At 41.8% G+C, this 17008-nt stretch overlaps 1 protein-coding gene across 5 annotated transcripts in view; it reads right to left on the bottom strand.

Annotated features, from left to right (window-relative positions):
• LOC143738236 (MAM and LDL-receptor class A domain-containing protein 1) overlaps positions 1 to 17008 on the bottom strand; it is a 44175-nt gene that overhangs the window by 5610 nt on the left and 21557 nt on the right. For 4 of the 5 annotated variants that reach the window (XM_077230282.1, XM_077230272.1, XM_077230266.1 and 1 more), the window contains exons 18-39: positions 16233 to 16328; positions 16047 to 16137; positions 15849 to 15971; positions 15650 to 15752; positions 15385 to 15535; positions 12066 to 12291; positions 11773 to 11899; positions 11552 to 11681; positions 11379 to 11457; positions 11071 to 11235; positions 8871 to 8996; positions 8568 to 8783; positions 8316 to 8435; positions 2697 to 2849; positions 2461 to 2537; positions 2217 to 2387; positions 1901 to 2101; positions 1603 to 1711; positions 1384 to 1506; positions 1202 to 1298; positions 875 to 1031; positions 614 to 728 (exon numbers count right to left, since the gene is read on the bottom strand). In XM_077230282.1, coding sequence (XP_077086397.1) covers positions 614 to 728; positions 875 to 1031; positions 1202 to 1298; positions 1384 to 1506; positions 1603 to 1711; positions 1901 to 2101; positions 2217 to 2387; positions 2461 to 2537; positions 2697 to 2849; positions 8316 to 8435; positions 8568 to 8783; positions 8871 to 8996; positions 11071 to 11235; positions 11379 to 11457; positions 11552 to 11681; positions 11773 to 11899; positions 12066 to 12291; positions 15385 to 15535; positions 15650 to 15752; positions 15849 to 15971; positions 16047 to 16137; positions 16233 to 16328 — 2956 coding nt within the window. The remainder of the gene's footprint in view (positions 1 to 613; positions 729 to 874; positions 1032 to 1201; positions 1299 to 1383; positions 1507 to 1602; positions 1712 to 1900; positions 2102 to 2216; positions 2388 to 2460; positions 2538 to 2696; positions 2850 to 8315; positions 8436 to 8567; positions 8784 to 8870; positions 8997 to 11070; positions 11236 to 11378; positions 11458 to 11551; positions 11682 to 11772; positions 11900 to 12065; positions 12292 to 15384; positions 15536 to 15649; positions 15753 to 15848; positions 15972 to 16046; positions 16138 to 16232; positions 16329 to 17008) is intronic. The other variant, XM_077230289.1, reaches the window with a different exon arrangement.

The following is a 17008-nucleotide window of genomic DNA, read 5'->3' as shown; positions in this document are numbered from 1 at the left end:
AAACTTTCTCAAATTTAAAAATGTAAATTACTGTTCAAAAGTTTTGGGTTGATGAGATTTTTTTTTTATGATTTTGAAAGAACCGAAGCTCACCAAGGCCTTGATTTGATTGATCAAAAATACAGTAAAAACAGTAATATCGTGAAATATTACTTAAATTTAAAGTAATTTTTTTCTATTTTAATTTATTTTTAAAATGTAATTTATTTCTGTGATGCCAAAGCTTTCAACAGTCATTACTTCAGTTTTCATTGTCTCATGATCCTTCAGAAATCATTCCAACATGCTGATTTGCTGCTCAATACAACTTTCTTATAACTATCATTTGAAAACAGCATTTTTTTTACTTACTTTTGTTTCATTATAAATGTCTTTACTGTTACTTTAGATTAATAGCATGCAAACTGTTTTTAACTTTTTATTTTTTATCTTACTGACCCCAAACTTTTGAATGGTACATAAATAGTCACAATATTTCACTTTAATCATTTCTAGACTAATGCCATGGCCAGGTATGATAGGATAAGCTTATTTTATAGAAGAAACAGGATCATTATGCAGTTCAGAATTGTATACGTTTCCATCTCAACTAACTTCTCAGCAGCTTCCCCACCTGGAGGTTGGAAGTCCTTCTCACAGTTGTGGAAGGAGACATCATCCAGGGCAGTGGTCTGAGTTGTAGGCAGGGAACCTTCCTGTTTGAGTGAGGTCTGGCTGCTAAAAATTAACTTAAATGGGACACAAAGAAAATATGTGCATATTCACATAGAACACTTGCCTAATAGGTGTATAATTTGAGTAAGGGATCCTAGAGAATTAATCCCAAAAGATCAGACACATGCTTTGTGTTCCATATACATTCACTGTGACATACCCTGTAAGGCTGGTCTTGTTTGCCCAGTGGTAAGTGTTCTGGGACCCACTCAACTGAAGTGCTGCTGGATCGTGACCAGAGCAGCTTCCTGTCCTCTCCCTTCTGCAGGATCACGCTAAGATTGCATGCACTTCCAGCACCCATGTGGAAGTGAAACCTAGTGCGCAAGAGATAGTAAGAACAATTGGGTACAAGGAACATGGCTAGTGTTGTGTAACAGTATTTGTCTGTTTCACAAAAACAATATTTTACTTCCCTTTAATTTACTCTACATTAAAATGTGGTCTTGACACCAGTTTTGCACAACATAATTATGAGTGAACTCACAGAAGCTGACAGTATGCAGAGCTGATAGGCAAGGATGGGCTCTGAAACACAGCCTCGTCCTTAGACGGATCCTTTATAAATGTCTGCATGTAGTGCCCTGAGGAGGGGTAAAGGGTAAAAAGAAATATGAATCATATTTACTTTGATATGTTTTTGTTTGGATTGATATAGCATTGAATTACCTGTTCCAGTGGTGTGGTCAGTAGGCAAGTCTGTGTTGTCTGTGGCCTTTACCCATTGCCACTTGTTAGGACCTACACTTATATCACTCCATTGGCACTGTCCATTCTCAAAATTGCATGGACCTAGACAGACAGACAGACATTTTTTAGAAAATTAGAATTTCAACTATTATATTTTATTTTTATACATATTAATCCTGAAGAAAGAAAATAGCTCACCGCAGATTTCTTCATCCTCCCCTAGAGGGCAGTCTAGGTCATAATTACACTGAGCACCAGCTGCAATGCATGTTACGCCATCTGATCGCCAGCAGTGAAATTCATTCTCCTGAATTTGACAAACCATGTAATTTATTAAAAAAAGATACAGCTTTCACAATGATTTTTCACAAAACATGAAAAGAGCAGCAACAATGAAAGAATGTACATTACATATACTACTGTATGTACTGTACTTTGTACATACAGTAGTATAGTCAGTGTATGCAATATACGGTTACAACTGAAATTTCCTGACCTTACAAGGGTTGACTGTTGGTGAAGCTGAAGAAGTATCAGTCATTTGTGTAGTTGCAGTAGCTGGTGTCATCGTTGGCTCAGGTGTGACTGGCAGCTCGCTGTTGTCAGGATCATGAGCACATGTCACAGAGAAGGAAATATCATCCACCGCTGTTTGCGATGCATGAGCCTCACCATTTCCCACATACTGGAAAACAATCTGAAAATAAAGCCAGTTTTATTTCTTTTGTGATGTTTTATTTCTAACTGATGTTATACAGTATTTAAGCCATGGAATTATATATACACATATACTGTAGAAAAAAAGCTCTGACCTTGCTCTTAACTGTGGTAGAAAAGGTGACTTCTGCTCTGTGCCATAGGAAGCTCTGTGTCACAGTCTTGTCCAAAAGTATATTGTCATCATCTCCATTACTTAGCGTCCTCAGCTTGACGACTAGTCTGGAACCAGTGCTGTCACCATGTGAATAGTGGTAGAACCTCACCTGCAAGAACTAGGTGCATCAGTACATATGAAAGAGACTTTGCATTACATTATTTGATCGACACATGACTCACAGTGCAATCAGAGCTGGGAAGCAGGGTGCTGGAGATGATCTCTGCTGTCAGTTCATGTGCTGGCGTGATGAAATGACCTAGAAGATGGCACATGTCCTTCAGAATTCATTCTAACATGCTCATTTGGTAGCTTAAAATGCCTTGACTGTCACTTTTGATCAGTTAAATGCATCCTTGACCATAGTGACACAAAACCTTTGAAAGTTAGTGTACAGTATGTGTATTATTTTGAGCACCTGCTGCAGTGTTGCGGGTGTGGTCTCTTGCTGGTCCATGCTTAGGCCAGGCTTGTTCTCCCTTCTGCAAAATCCAGCCAGCTTCCAAGCCACTCTTTTCCCACGAGCACATGCCCTGCTCAAAACTGCAGCGTTGCTTATAACCCTTTACATCTGGACCGACAAAAGACAAGAGGTCTTACAGTTCCTCATACAATGTTACTGTCCTGCAGAGTTCATCAGTGCCTTTAAAACTTTGACAATTTGAGTCCTTTACAGAACCACGTTTCCCTTTCAAGGGAACTTCGAGCTGCGTCAAACGCTGCGGGGACGCCCCTGCGTTGTGCGTCATGAAGCACGTATGGAATCAGCCCAATGGAGAGATGAAACGTCATAGGCGGGTGACGTCATCGACCAGGAAACTATAAAGCACCCCAAAAACACAAGCGCATTAGCTTCTGTGCTTTCAGTCGCGCTACATGTGAATCTGTCCCTGTGTGATATTGTCTGTCTTACATACCCTGCACCACACAAACAATTTATCCCTATATATATATATATTGAGAGATTATGGCGGACGAACAGCAGTTTAGAAAGTGTGTTCCTCCCTGCTCGCGTTATTTAACGAGCGGGGATACACATGATCTTTGTGTTGTTTGTTTGGGAGTTCAGCATGCCCAGTTTGCTCTCGAGGGAGCAGACTGTGAGCATTGCGAGCGTTTGCCGTTAAGGACGCTCCGCTCCCGCCGGTCGCTCTTTGAGGAGAGCGGTTCGGTGCGCGCTCCCCGCGGTTCGGGTCCCGCTTCTGCCGAGGCAGAGCGGCGGCGCTTATCGTGGGGATCGCAGATGGATCTCACAGCGGGGTTTGAGACGGGCTCTGCCTTATCTCTCCCTTCACCTGTGAGATCCAGTGCCTCAGTCCCGGGTTCGGAAGCACGCGCTGCGGTTTCTTCCGCTCGGGCTGAGGCACCAATGCTGCAGCTATCCAGTTCTGAGGAACTTGATGTTGTTAGTGTTGAGGGAGATGTGGAGGATTCGCCACCCCACACTCCTGAGAGTGATGAGCTTATGGAGGTGTTAACAAGAGCTGTTGAAAAACTTAATATTGAATGGCCAGTGACTAGACAGGAGTCTGTTTCTAAATCAAAGTTGGATGAGAGATTTTTGCCGTCACGTGTGCAGCCTCCACGCCGGTGCCTGCCGTTTTTCCATGATCTCCACACCGAGGTGTCGAAATCATGGAGAAAACCGGTGTCATATAGAGTGTTTAGTCCCCAGACTTCAACATACGCTAATATTATGGGAGCCAAGGCTCATGGTTATGGTGCTTTGCCTCGTGTGGAAGAGACGCTTGCGAGCCATCTCTCCCCCGAAGCAGCATCATCTTTTAAGGCACCGGCATTACCCACCAAGCCTTTAAGAAACACTTCGGCTTTAGTGGGTAAAGCATATTCGGCAGCAGGTCAGGCTGCGTCATGTCTGCATACTATGTCAATCTTGCAGGCATACCAGGCTGATCTGCTAAGGGACATGAGTGAGAGTGAGGAGGTCAGTACTGACGTAGTTCGTGAACTGCGTCAGGCTGCTGATTTATCCCTGCGTGCCACCAGAGAATCGGCCAAATTAATGGGTCGTTCTATGGCAGCTCTGGTGGCCGCAGAAAGACATTTGTGGTTAAATCAGACTAATATTAAAGAGAGAGAAAAAGCTTTTCTTTTAGATGCTCCTCTTTCTCCCATGGGGTTGTTTGGTGATGCTGTGAATTCAGTTATCGATAAATTCCAAGAAGAAAAGAAACAAACTGCAGCTTTTAAAAAGTTTCTTCCCCTTAAAGTTCATGTCCCTGGGGCTGCTGGGCGGGAGCAGCCCCGGCCGTCTTCGAGCTCATCACATAGAGCGCAGCAGAGGCAGAGTGTCGCGTCTCGTGCTCCCCCTGCTGGACAGTGGGCTCAGCCGCGACACTCTCAGCCGAAGCCTTCTCCCAGTAGAACTGATCTGAGGACAGTTATATTGGCTAAGAAGGCTTCGGCTAAGAAGAAGTCCTGACGCCAAGCCGTTCAGGATGCTGAGGGTGGTCCCCACCGAGGCGGAAAGGTGTTCACCTCTTTTTACGGTGCCCATTCCTCCTCGGTGCCCTCAGGGGCTCGTTCTGCCAACCCCGCCTTTATGCCGGGGCACAGACGATCCCAGCGAGCGCTTTCCCGAGGGACGCTCGCTCCCTCTGAGGAGGGTCTCAGAGCGGTCAGACCAGTTGTTCCCTGCCGGTGCGCCGTTACAGGGCGCTGCGTCTGCTGCTCAAGTTACACCAGAGGCCAGTCTCGAGAGGCTGGTACCCTTAGTAGAATTTCTGGCAGAGTGGAAAAGCCTTCCAAAAATATCTCATTGGGTCCTGCAGACAGTAGAAAAGGGTTATGCTATCCAGTTCAGGTGTCGTCCACCAAAATTCAGAGGGGTTCTGCACACAGTGGTGGGCCCCGAGCAGGCTCTGGTATTGGAACAAGAGGTGAAAACGCTCCTTCAAAAAGAGGCTATAGAACGGGTTCCTCCTCCCAGTTTGGAGTCAGGTTATTACAGCCGATATTTCATCGTTCCAAAGAAGGATGGGGGGTTGCGTCCAATTTTAGACCTGCGCATATTGAATCGCTCGGTAGGGAAGCTAAAATTCAAGATGCTCACTATCAAGCAGATCGTGTCTCAAATCAGGTCCGAGGACTGGTTTGTCACGATAGATCTGAAGGACGCATACTTCCATGTGTCCATCCTTCCACAACACAGGAAGTTCCTGAGGTTCGCCTTCGGGGGCGAGGCGTACCAGTACAGGGTTCTTCCGTTTGGCCTAGCTTTATCTCCCCGCACTTTCACGAAATGCATGGATGCAGCACTAGTGCCTCTGAGGCTTCAGGGCATTCGTATTCTCAATTACATCGACGATTGGTTGATTTTAGCCCAGACCGAGCAGATGGCGGTTCGGCATCGAGATGTCGTCCTAGCTCATATCAGAAAGTTGGGGTTGAGGCTGAACGCAAAGAAAAGTGTATTATCTCCTTCCCAGAAGACCACTTTTCTGGGTGTCGTTTGGGATTCGGTATCGATGCGGGCGCGACTCTCTCCGACCCGCATCGCTTCGATTCTCTCAGCTGTGAAACAAGTGAAGCTAGGCCAGCTACTCACTGTCAAGCAGTTTCAGAGACTGTTGGGTCTGATGGCAGCAGCGTCCAACGTTATACCTTGCGGCCTGTTGTACATGAGACCGCTACAGTGGTGGCTCAGGACCAAGGGATTCTCCCCGAGGGGAAATCCGCTCCGCACGTTCAAAGTCACGCGGCGCTGCCTTCGTGCTCTGGTCATGTGGAGAGAAACTTGGTTCCTATCCAAAGGTCCTGTGCTGGGGGCTCTTTGTCGTCGCATAACGCTAACGACGGATGCTTCCCTCACAGGGTGGGGGGCGGTCATGAGTGGTCGCCCAGCCCAAGGTCTGTGGCAGGATCATCATCTTTCGTGGCACATAAATTGTCTAGAGATGTTGGCTGTGTTTCAGGCTCTGAAACACTTCCTAACAGACCTGAGAGGCCATCATGTGTTAGTTCAATCAGACAACACGTCGGTGGTCTCTTATATAAATCATCAGGGGGGCCTGCGGTCTCGCCGGCTTTACAAGTTGGCCCGTCAGATCCTCCTGTGGTCCCAAGGGAAGCTACTATCTCTGAGAGCAATGTATCTCCCTGGGTATTTGAATGTGGTAGCAGACTCCCTGTCGAGGCAGGGGCCGAGGCCAGGGGAATGGAGACTCCACCCCGAGGTGGTGGAGCTCCTTTGGTTGAGTTTCGGTCGCGCCGAGGTGGACCTATTCGCTTCCAAGGAGACCACTCATTGTCATCGGTGGTTCTCCATCACTCTTCCAGCCCCCCTGGGGTTGGATGCTATGGTGCAGCCGTGGCCGAGGTCACGTCTGTACGCCTTTCCCCCGATTGCTCTGTTACCAGGAGTTCTGGAGAGGGTCCGCCGGGACGGGGTCAGTCTACTACTAGTAGCCCCGTTCTGGCCGGCCCGAGTATGGTTTGCGGACCTGATTTCTCTCCTGGACGGTTCTCCTTTGGAGCTCCCGGTCAGGAGGGATCTACTCTCCCAGGCGGGGGGCACGATACTTCACCCCCGCCCAGAATTGTGGAAACTGTGGGCTTGGCCTCTGAGGGGGCCCAGCTCATAGACTCCGGTCTCTCAACCGAGGTTGTTGAGACCATTCTTAACTCCAGAGCTCCATCCACGAGGAAGCTTTATGCCTTGAAGTGGAAACTTTTCACTTCTTGGTGTGGAGAACACCTGCAGGACCCAGTTAACTGCCCAGTGGGTGCAGTGCTGGAATTCCTGCAGGAGCGCTTCTCCACAGGGTTATCCCCCTCCACACTAAAGGTGTATGTGGCGGCACTAGCTGCTTACCACGTCCCTTTCAGTGGAGTTTCTCTTGGGAGACACCCGCTTATAACTCGTTTCCTCCGTGGCACTTTGAGGCTGAGGCCAGCAGTTCGTACGAGGGTGCCGACTTGGGATCTGGCCATTGTATTAGAAGGTCTTTCCCTAGCTCCTTTTGAACCTATCGAAGAAGTTCCCGAGAAGTTTCTCACTTTTAAGACTATCTTTTTGCTTGCTATCTCTTCACTAAAAAGAATCGGAGATTTGCAGGCTCTGTCGGTTTCACCCTCGTGCCTGGAATTTGCACCTGGCATGGTTAAAGCTTTTCTGCATCCTAGACCAGGTTACGTTCCTAAGGTTCCTACTAATATTGTTAGACCTACGGTTCTGCAGGCTTTCTGTCCTCCTCCATTTATGTCATCGGACCAGGAGAAACTTAATTCACTCTGCCCTGTTAGGGCATTAGACGCTTATGTCCACAGAGCTGCCCTGTGGAGGAAATCAGAACAACTTTTTGTATGTTTCGGGCCACCCAGGAAAGGGTGTCCGGCGTCTAAACAGAGAATGAGCAAGTGGGTGGTTGAGGCTATCTCACTTGCTTATGAGTCGGCTGGCCAGCCTTCACCTTTGGTTGTCCGAGCTCACTCTACCAGGAGTATGGCTGCTTCTAAAGCTCTTTTGTCGGGGGTTTCCCTGAGTGATGTTTGTGATGCGGCTGGATGGTCTTCACCGCATACTTTTATTAAGTTCTATGACCTAGACTTAAGCTCTACCCCTGGGGCACAGGTGCTCTCGTCCTCTGTGCGCTAGTCTCACATGACGGTCATTTGGTCCTATGGCGACGTGGGTATTCGCGTTCCCGCAGCGTTTGACGCAGCTCGAAGTTCCCTTGAAAGGGAACGTCTCGGTTACGTATGTAACCCTAGTTCCCTGATAGGGAACGAGACGCTGCGTCGCTCCGCCATACTCCCGGCACTCCCGTTAGCGCTTCCTTCAAGCCTATCAGAAGCTAATGCGCTTGTGTTTTTGGGGTGCTTTATAGTTTCCTGGTCGATGACGTCACCCGCCTATGACGTTTCATCTCTCCATTGGGCTGATTCCATACGTGCTTCATGACGCACAACGCAGGGGCGTCCCCGCAGCGTTTGACGCAGCGTCTCGTTCCCTATCAGGGAACTAGGGTTACATACGTAACCGAGACGTTTTGATAGCTTGAACAGAAAGTCATACCACAGAGCTCTTCATCAGTGCCATCACCGCAGTCATCACTGTAGTCACACACTCTGTTCAGCTCCACACAAACATGGTTGGAACATTTGAACGTGCCCTCTTGACAAGATTCATGAGGCTCTGCAGGAGAAATAATGGATGATGGACTAAATGTCTTGGCCCATTAAATGATGCTGTGTTAAAGGTTAAAGTGATCTGAGAGCTTTAAAATGGATTTATCAGTAAGAATAAGTTGACGTGTTTGTAACCTGCCTGGAAGAGTGCAGTTAAAAAAGGTAATGTCGTCTATTGCAATGTCCCCGAGCTCGCTGAAGGTTCTGGTAGCTTCAAAGAGGAGAGTGAAAACCTGATGGGTGCGACCCACACTCAACTCTGCCTGATGCCACTCATCTCCATGGTTACCAGACATCCACCACAAGGGCGTCCTCCTTGGACCTTCTTGGAGGAACACTTTTAGTTCCCCAATGCCTGGCAAAGATGAGATTGCATGAACTACAGTATAAATCTTTTAGTATTACCCAAAGTAATTTAACACATAAAGATGTCTAGTCTTACCTTCTCCAAACATGTGGTAGTAGAATCCAAGCAGACACTCATTGCTGGCCTCTTTCATGGCAGGACTCTGTAGAGCAGCATAGCTGTTCTGGTCTCCATGGCTGGCTTCTACTGCCATGTACCAGCCTATGACAAATATATGTTTTTATTATTATATTACACTGATAGCATTCTGTTTTTGCATTATATATTAGTTATGGGAATACTGACTCATTCAGTTTCTCATTCATTTGTTTCAAGAACTGGTTAAAAAAAACAATGATTCAGCAATTCTTTACTTCATTATGTGGTCAATGAAATCGCTGTCTGGCATTTCACACGGTCTAAAATTCTCAAGTACAGCCAAATACGTATGTGCAGTTTTTTTTCTTTTAAGTTGTACAATAAGGGTGTTTATTGTAATTTCATTTATTCCAGTTAAAGCTCCAGTAGGTAACTTTTGTAAACAAATATTTGTTAAAACTGTCATTATGTCCTGACAGTAGAATATGAGAATATGAGGAAAAAATCAAGCTCCTCTGACTCCTCCCTGTGGTCCTACTGCCATTTGCAGAAATACACCGCACCCGGTCAGAAACAACCAATCAGAGCCAGGAGGAATGTCTTAGCAGAGTCAATCACGCTCGTGTACACGCTGATCACCCCTCTCTTGCACAGCGCGAGCGCGTACCGTCGTTCGTGATTCTCCTGTTCGAACTCGTTCATCCAAATGAACGAATCTTTTTTCGAGTCATTTCGTTCATTCAACAAACGAAATGACTCGTTCAAAATGAACAAATTTTCGAGTCTTTTTTGGAGTAATTTCGTTCATTCAACGAACGAAATGACTCGAAAAAAGATTTGTTCATTTTGATAATCGAGTTCGAACAGGATCACGAACGTGCATCACAGAACAGAGCAAGGCGAGCATTTGTGCTAGTAAAACTTAAAGTTTTTTATTTATTTTTGAAATGACCGATCGTTTCGCTAGATAAGACCCTTATTCATCGCCTGGTATCGTTTAAAGCCCTTTGAAGCTGCAATGAAACTGTCATTTGGTCCTTGAAACGTCTGTGTCCTATTGAAGTCCATTATATGGAGAAAAAGCCTGGAATGTTTTCATCAAAAACCTTTATTTCTTTTCGACTGAAGAAAGAAAGACATGGACATCTTGGGTGACATGGGGGTGAGTAAATTATCAGCAAAAGTTTTTTTTAAAAGTGAACTAATCCTTTAACATTATCTTACTAGCTATTTATAACTTATAGAAAGAGTGCAACATTATAAAGTTACATGTATTGCAAAATTCATAATGATTTGAGGACCAAGTTTGTAGTCAAAGTATGGGAAGGCCATAGTCAATGTAAAGCATATTGTTGATGTTTCGTCCCTATTAGTGAATGTTCCATAACTGTTTATAATCCACCGTCATCGGTGGTCCTGCTTACTAGCCTGCGCGTTCACGGCAGGCTCCGCTGTGGGGGAGGAGCTGTGGAGGGAGGGCTGAGAGAGCAAGGGGGTTGGACCTGTAAGTTGTGCTTGTTCAAATTTTCAGGCTAAGTCAACATTTTCTCAAAACTCCCTACTGCAGCTTTAAGTTGGTTGCTGTTATATTCGACTCCATTCAAGTTATGATTCAATGCCATTTCAAACCTAAAAGTTATTTGCATTTACAATAAAAAACAATAAAACAACAACAAAAAATTAATAAGGAATTAATACTTTCATTCATCAAGGTTGCACTTAATTGATCAAAAGGGACAGACAAGATGTTTATAATATTACAAAATATTTCTATTTTAAATAAATGCTGTTCTTTTTAACTTTCTATTTAGTAAAGAATCATAAAAAACTGCATCACTGTTTCTACACATATAATATGCAGCACAAATGTTTATAATATTGATAACTATATATGTTTCTTGAGCACAAAATCAACATATTATAATTATTTATGAAGGAAGACTGGAGTAATGATGGAGTAAAAATTTAGCTTTGCCATAACAGGAATAAATTACATTTTATAATATATTAAAAAAGAAAACAGTTATTTTAAGATTTAATAATATTTTAAAATAATCCTGTTTTACTGTATTTAAATAGATGCAGCCTTAATGAGCATAGAGACCTCTTTAAAAAAACATTTTAAAAAATCGTACCAACCCCAAACATACACATTATATAGTACATTCCAGGTTAGGTGTTATCCAAAATATTTTACCCAGCTCTGTGCCAGTAGTGTGGTCCACTGATGGGCCAGTGTTGGCGGTGGTTGTACCATTCTGGTCCCGCTCCCAAACAAACTGCCCGACACTGATATCTTTCCATTCACAAGTGTCAGTCTCAAAGTCGCACCCAACAAACACTCCACTTTCCACGCCGAGGTCTGAATGTTAGTCAATGAAAAGACACTGACAGCAAACCTCCCTCAAAAAATGCTTATTTTTCTTGAGAATAACACTTTTCACCACATCAGCTACATCAATCATTCAAAACAATTATTTTTCAATGATTAAAACGACAGTTTACCTTTGCATGCCTCATTTGTCAATCTAATGTCATCCACTGCAATGTATCCTTCACTGCTTGTTTGAGCCTCTATGTGAATCTGATACCAGGTTTACACAGGTAGATGTTATAATTACACACAAATGGATACAATATAATGGTGAAAGTTTAAGAAATAGATAGATATTTCACACCTGAAAGGGTTTGGTCTCAGCCACAGTGATAGAGACATTTTCCCAATTGTTCCCAGTGACCTGTGTTTCAAACAGCAGTTCCTGCTCTGTTGCACCTGAATCTAAAAGCAGTCTAAGTTTCCCAGGGTCACTGCCAATAGAAAAGTGCACAATAAAAACTGCATTACCACACCTGACAGTCAAACAGTGAAAGAGTGTGAAGAAAGCAATTAAGAACAGACCTTCCCTTTATTTGGTACCAGAACTCCAAACAGGAGTCACTAGTTGGCCGGATCCTTTCAGAGGTCAGCACAGAACTACTTTTTTGGCCTTGCCTGTTCCTCCGAGATGGGCTCAAAAGAAATTTGCCTGAAAAAGGATCAGGAAAAAACATCATGTGTTATGCCTCATCTGCTGTCCTGCTATCTCATTTTGACTTGAGTCAAAATATCGACAATATCCTCCACAAACATAACTACTACAGGAGATCAGGAGATCAGGGAGGTTAGTCTGACATTTTTCCTCTAGTCCTCACCATCTGCAGTGTGAGTAGTGTAATCGATATGAGGACCTCTGTAGTGACCGTCTGAATGAATCCAGTCATGTTCATCTGTGAATCCATTAGCAACATTCACCCATGTACACTTTCCTGACTCAAAATCACAACTTCCTGCTTGGGAACAAGCTCCAGTTTTAACAGAGACATCATCCAGAAGTACAAACGACGCAGAGTTTTGACTGAGCTCTGCTCTGAACGCCACCTGTGTGCAAATGAAAAATTACATGAATAACTGCAAAACAAACCACATGATGGTAACACTTTAGAATACGGTTCCTTCGTTAATGAATAACTACACAAGAACCAACGAGTAACACAATATTAACAATCTAGTAACTATTATTAACTAACAAGAAACTCTGATTAACAAACTAGTAAGTAATAGCGCACAGATGAAAGTGGAAGTTCACTATTAACTAATCAACTACTACTATTTTTTTAATGCTTCCCAGAGAACTACTGAAAAAGTTTATTAACAATCTAGTAACTACTATTAACTAAAAAGAAACTCTGATTAATGAATTAGGAATTAATAGTGCACAGATGAAAGGGGTACTTCAATAACTACTATATTTTTTTATGCTTCCCACACTCAAAAAAATGGTTTTGTGGCACTGTTCTTTTTACCCAAATATGTTTTGTTAAAGTAACACACATATATTTTTTTTACCACCAAAACACTATTGTATTGCGTTTAATTAACTTAACCTGTATAATTTTCCACTTTACTTAATTATCAATCGTTAAACTAATTTAAAGGGTTTAATTTTGCGATAAACAAAAACTTAATTTGATTGTGTTCAATCTGCTTAAATATGTAAACATAAAGTTTACTTAACCCGTTTGTGTTGCATTACATGAATGATTTGTGTTGCATTAACTGAAACTGGGCGGTGCTTGTTAGTTTTCAGCATGCATTGCATATAGCTGAATTAAGACAGAATAAATGTTGAAATGAAGTGTTATTTTATGTGTTTTTTAGAAAATGAGGAAAGGGGAAGACTTTATAGTGTGTAATTGTGTTTAATGTTCAATTACATTGCAATTATTAGAACCATTTAAATTACAGTGGGTTACCATTGTGGAGAAGAGTAGAGCACTTGGTTAGGATGTGGACTGATTCAAATAGGTTTGCTATTGATGCTGAAAGAGCATATAAATCTTAGCATTTAGTATGTTAATAAGTGCTATTATTAGCTAATAGCTAGCTGTAGTCTAGTAATTCATTTGAGAAATCATTACAATCCTACATACATTTATTTTTCAGTGCAGTTTTAAATAAACTAAAGCATGTTCACTAAACTTAACCGATTAAAGTTACAGGTAAGCAATTCCATTGATTTGGTTGGACTCAATCAGTTGAGTTGTCACAACACAAGGAGCTTACATAGATTCAAAAAATGTCATTAACATTAATACAAAATAATAATTGAATTAAGTTAGTTTAAAGAGTAATTTTTTTGAGTGCAGAGAACTACTGAAAATAATTCATAGAAAAATAATCAATAACCAATGCAGGATAAATGACTAGCACTACATTAACATTTGAACTGCTACTGTAAACGAATACACAAGGTTGTTTACATTATCAATATGTAATAGCACAGCAGACTTATGATTTGGGAAAGCTGTTAATAATTGGCCTATGCTGTCTATTTATCAACTGAACAATGTTAAAGAAATGGATTTTTAAATACAGTAGTCTGGACCTTACTTGTCCTGTGGCCAATTTTCTGGCATTACTCTGGACTGGCATTGAATCACTAGAGTCACGGTGACGACTGGAACATATTGAGTCATCAGCCATCCAAATACCATATAGAGTGAATTTATTATTTAACTTACCTCACAAAAAAATATGTTTTTACGTATGTCTCCTTGCTCATATATATATATATATATATATATATATATATATATATATATATATATATATATATATATATATATATATATGTGTGTCTGTGTCTGTGTCTGTGTGTGTGTGTGTGTGTGTGTGTGTGTGTGTGTGTGTGTGTGTGTGTATCTTGTGAGTGAGAAGATTCTACACTTTATTGGCTTTTCATTAGTAACTACTGTAAGAATCAAGGGAACAAACTAGTAATGACTCAAGTGTTACTACATACTTCTATGGGAATTACTAATTATTTGGATCCGTATTCTAAAGTGAAGATCATGGGAACTAGTAATGACTCAAGTGTTACTATACTTCTAAAGAATTTTTTTTAAAGTACACTTAAGTTCACCAAAAATCTCAAACGCTTGAAATGACTTTTGTGTTTGGTTGCACAAATCATGACTAGATCATGCAGCAACACTTGAGTCATTACTAGTTAGTTTCCATGATCTTCACTTTAGAATATGGATCCAAATAATTTGTAATTCCCATAGAAGTATGAAGTACCACTTTCATCTCTGCACTATTACTTCCTAATTCGTTAATCAGAGTTTCTTTTTAGTTAATAGTAGTTACTAGATTGTTAATAAACTTTTTCAGTAGTTCTCTGGGAAGCATTAAAAAAATTTTAGTTATTGATTAGTGAACTACCACTTTCATCTGTGCGCTATTACTTACTAGTTCGTTAATCAGAGTTTCTTGTTAGTTAATAATAGTTACTAGATTGTTAATATTGTGTTACTCATTGGTTCTTGTGTAGTTATTCATTAACGAAGGAATCGTGTTCTAAAGTGTTACCCACATGATATACAGTATACTTCTTTCCATAGTTGAGGATACTACAACAAAGGAAGTGCAGGTATTTTGCAGTTTTGTTCCTTACTTTCAAAAGAACATTTTTAGAAAGCAAATGAAAGTTACCAAAGGATGTAGAGAAAGACTTAATGACCCTACAGTCAAAATAAGAACAGACGAGAAGCAGTGATGAATCATCAGACCAGTTCTGTGAAACAAATCAACTGATTCATTGAAAAACTAAAACTCTGACTCAAAAAAATTATTCATTCACAAATTCCTACTTGGTTAGGATGATCACTGAAAAACAACTTCAATTTTGGACCTTTTCTCACCAAAAGTTATCTTATAATTTCACAGAAGACAAAGTCATACAAGTTTGATAACAACATGGGGGTGAGTAAATAACAGTTTTCATTTAACAAAGAAATAGTACCAAAGTCCCTTTCAATGAAAGTCTGTTCACTCTGAAGTGTCAAGTGATTGGTTCTTTTACTTAGATGGTGCAACATATTCCACCCCCTCCGTATTGCAGATTATTCCATTCATTAGTAATAGGAGTGAACCGTTTTTTCTATACCTATAATCTTTCATAGAACTCACTCTGAATTTGGAAGGAGATGACACGGTGACCTTTGCTACCTCCCAACTATCAGATGTCACTCCAGAAAGAGACCAGAGTGCTGGACCCAGCTCCCCATTCAGAAGAACATGCACTGAGAGTGACTCCCCTGAGCCTGCAGACAGCCAATACCTACAAAAAACAGCCTTTATCAAAACATTACTCTCAACTGGGTTAGAACAGAGCTTAAATACAAAAACTGGATCAATAATGGACCAATATAAGATTATATTGACACAAGCATACCAGAACTGCACGCAGGACTCTGCAGATGGGCTATACTCTGGTGTCAGAAGATTTGAAACCTCTGGTTTCTGAAGACTGGACCCAAGCACAGCCATTGAATGGCCTGTCATGAGACAAAGACATGACATGGGTCATTACATTACAAAAAAAAAAAAAAAAAAAACTCTTTCAGAACAAAAGCGGTTATTCCCTCCCTCACCAAGTTCAGTTCTGTATGTATGGTCAGTATGGCCACTGCTGCCATCCACATGGAGCCAGATATTGCTGTCAGTCACATCGGGTTTAAAGCCACACAGCGAGGGAGACTCAAATCCACACGGGTCTTTGGTAAAGAGATCAATTTAATAGCTGAGAATGTCTGGTAATTAGATAAGATCTTCTGAACGCTTTGACTCACTGTTTTCCACACAGGTTCCTGCAGTCACTCTGAAGTCATCAATGGCTATGAAGCCGCTGCCTCCTGCTGTTCTGCTCCCTGAGAACTTTACCTGTACAAGGTATTAGTCATGCTCTACCTGTTGTTTTGTAGTTAAATATGCATACATGTAGATTGAGATTTAGAAAACATGTCACGGGGGCTTACTCGATCAACGTCTGCAGTACTAATGGAGACTTGTGCGTTTAGCCACTCAGAGGTCTGAGTGCCTCTTCTTCTCCATGTGATGGTTTCCATTGTTTTCTGAAACCAATAATACTAATCTTTTTATTTGTCAACAACAACAAAAAATATCTGAACTTCATTTAAAGGGGTCATGAACTGCATGCGTTTAAATTAACTTTTCCTGAGGTGCACTTAAAATGTTAGTATGACTTTTACATAAAAATTTGCCATTTTCTACCCTGATTTTAGCCGATTTGAACGCTCTGTTGGAAGGGGCGTGTCTGCTGTGAGACTTCAATGTAAACACCCACTACTGTGATTGGCTAACATCGCTGCACATGAAATAAGTATTACATGTGGAAGTCTCTTGAAAAAATTTACAATGTTTTTACTATTACAGCTGTCGAGATTAACTAATCGTAAAAAGTGTTTATAGCATTATATTTAGATCTATTCCCATCGCATGAAAGGTTGCAGCATTGTGGCCGATGACAGAAATGTGTGTTGAGGGCATGAATGCAGTGATCTCCTCATTGCAACTCGATTTCAGCACTCTCAGGAATTCTTCAATCATAACTAACAGTACAAATGCAATGCGAATAAGAGATTGTGCAGTGTAGACAGCGTCATTTATTATAACGGGAGTTTTGGCAAGAGTTCAGTCATTGATAAACTTGCGCTGTGTGATTGACAGCTCCAGCGATTATAAAGGCAGGGTTCTTTGATCTTCCTTTCTGAGTTTTTGTATATAATTTTAT

This window comes from Siphateles boraxobius, unplaced genomic scaffold, assembly GCF_051911475.1.
Source record: "Siphateles boraxobius isolate OS27281-9 unplaced genomic scaffold, OSU_SipBor_1 1, whole genome shotgun sequence".
Classification (NCBI taxonomy): domain Eukaryota; kingdom Metazoa; phylum Chordata; class Actinopteri; order Cypriniformes; family Leuciscidae; genus Siphateles; species Siphateles boraxobius.
Note: the sequence above shows the minus strand (reverse complement) of the source record. Positions and strands in the feature narration are given on the sequence as shown.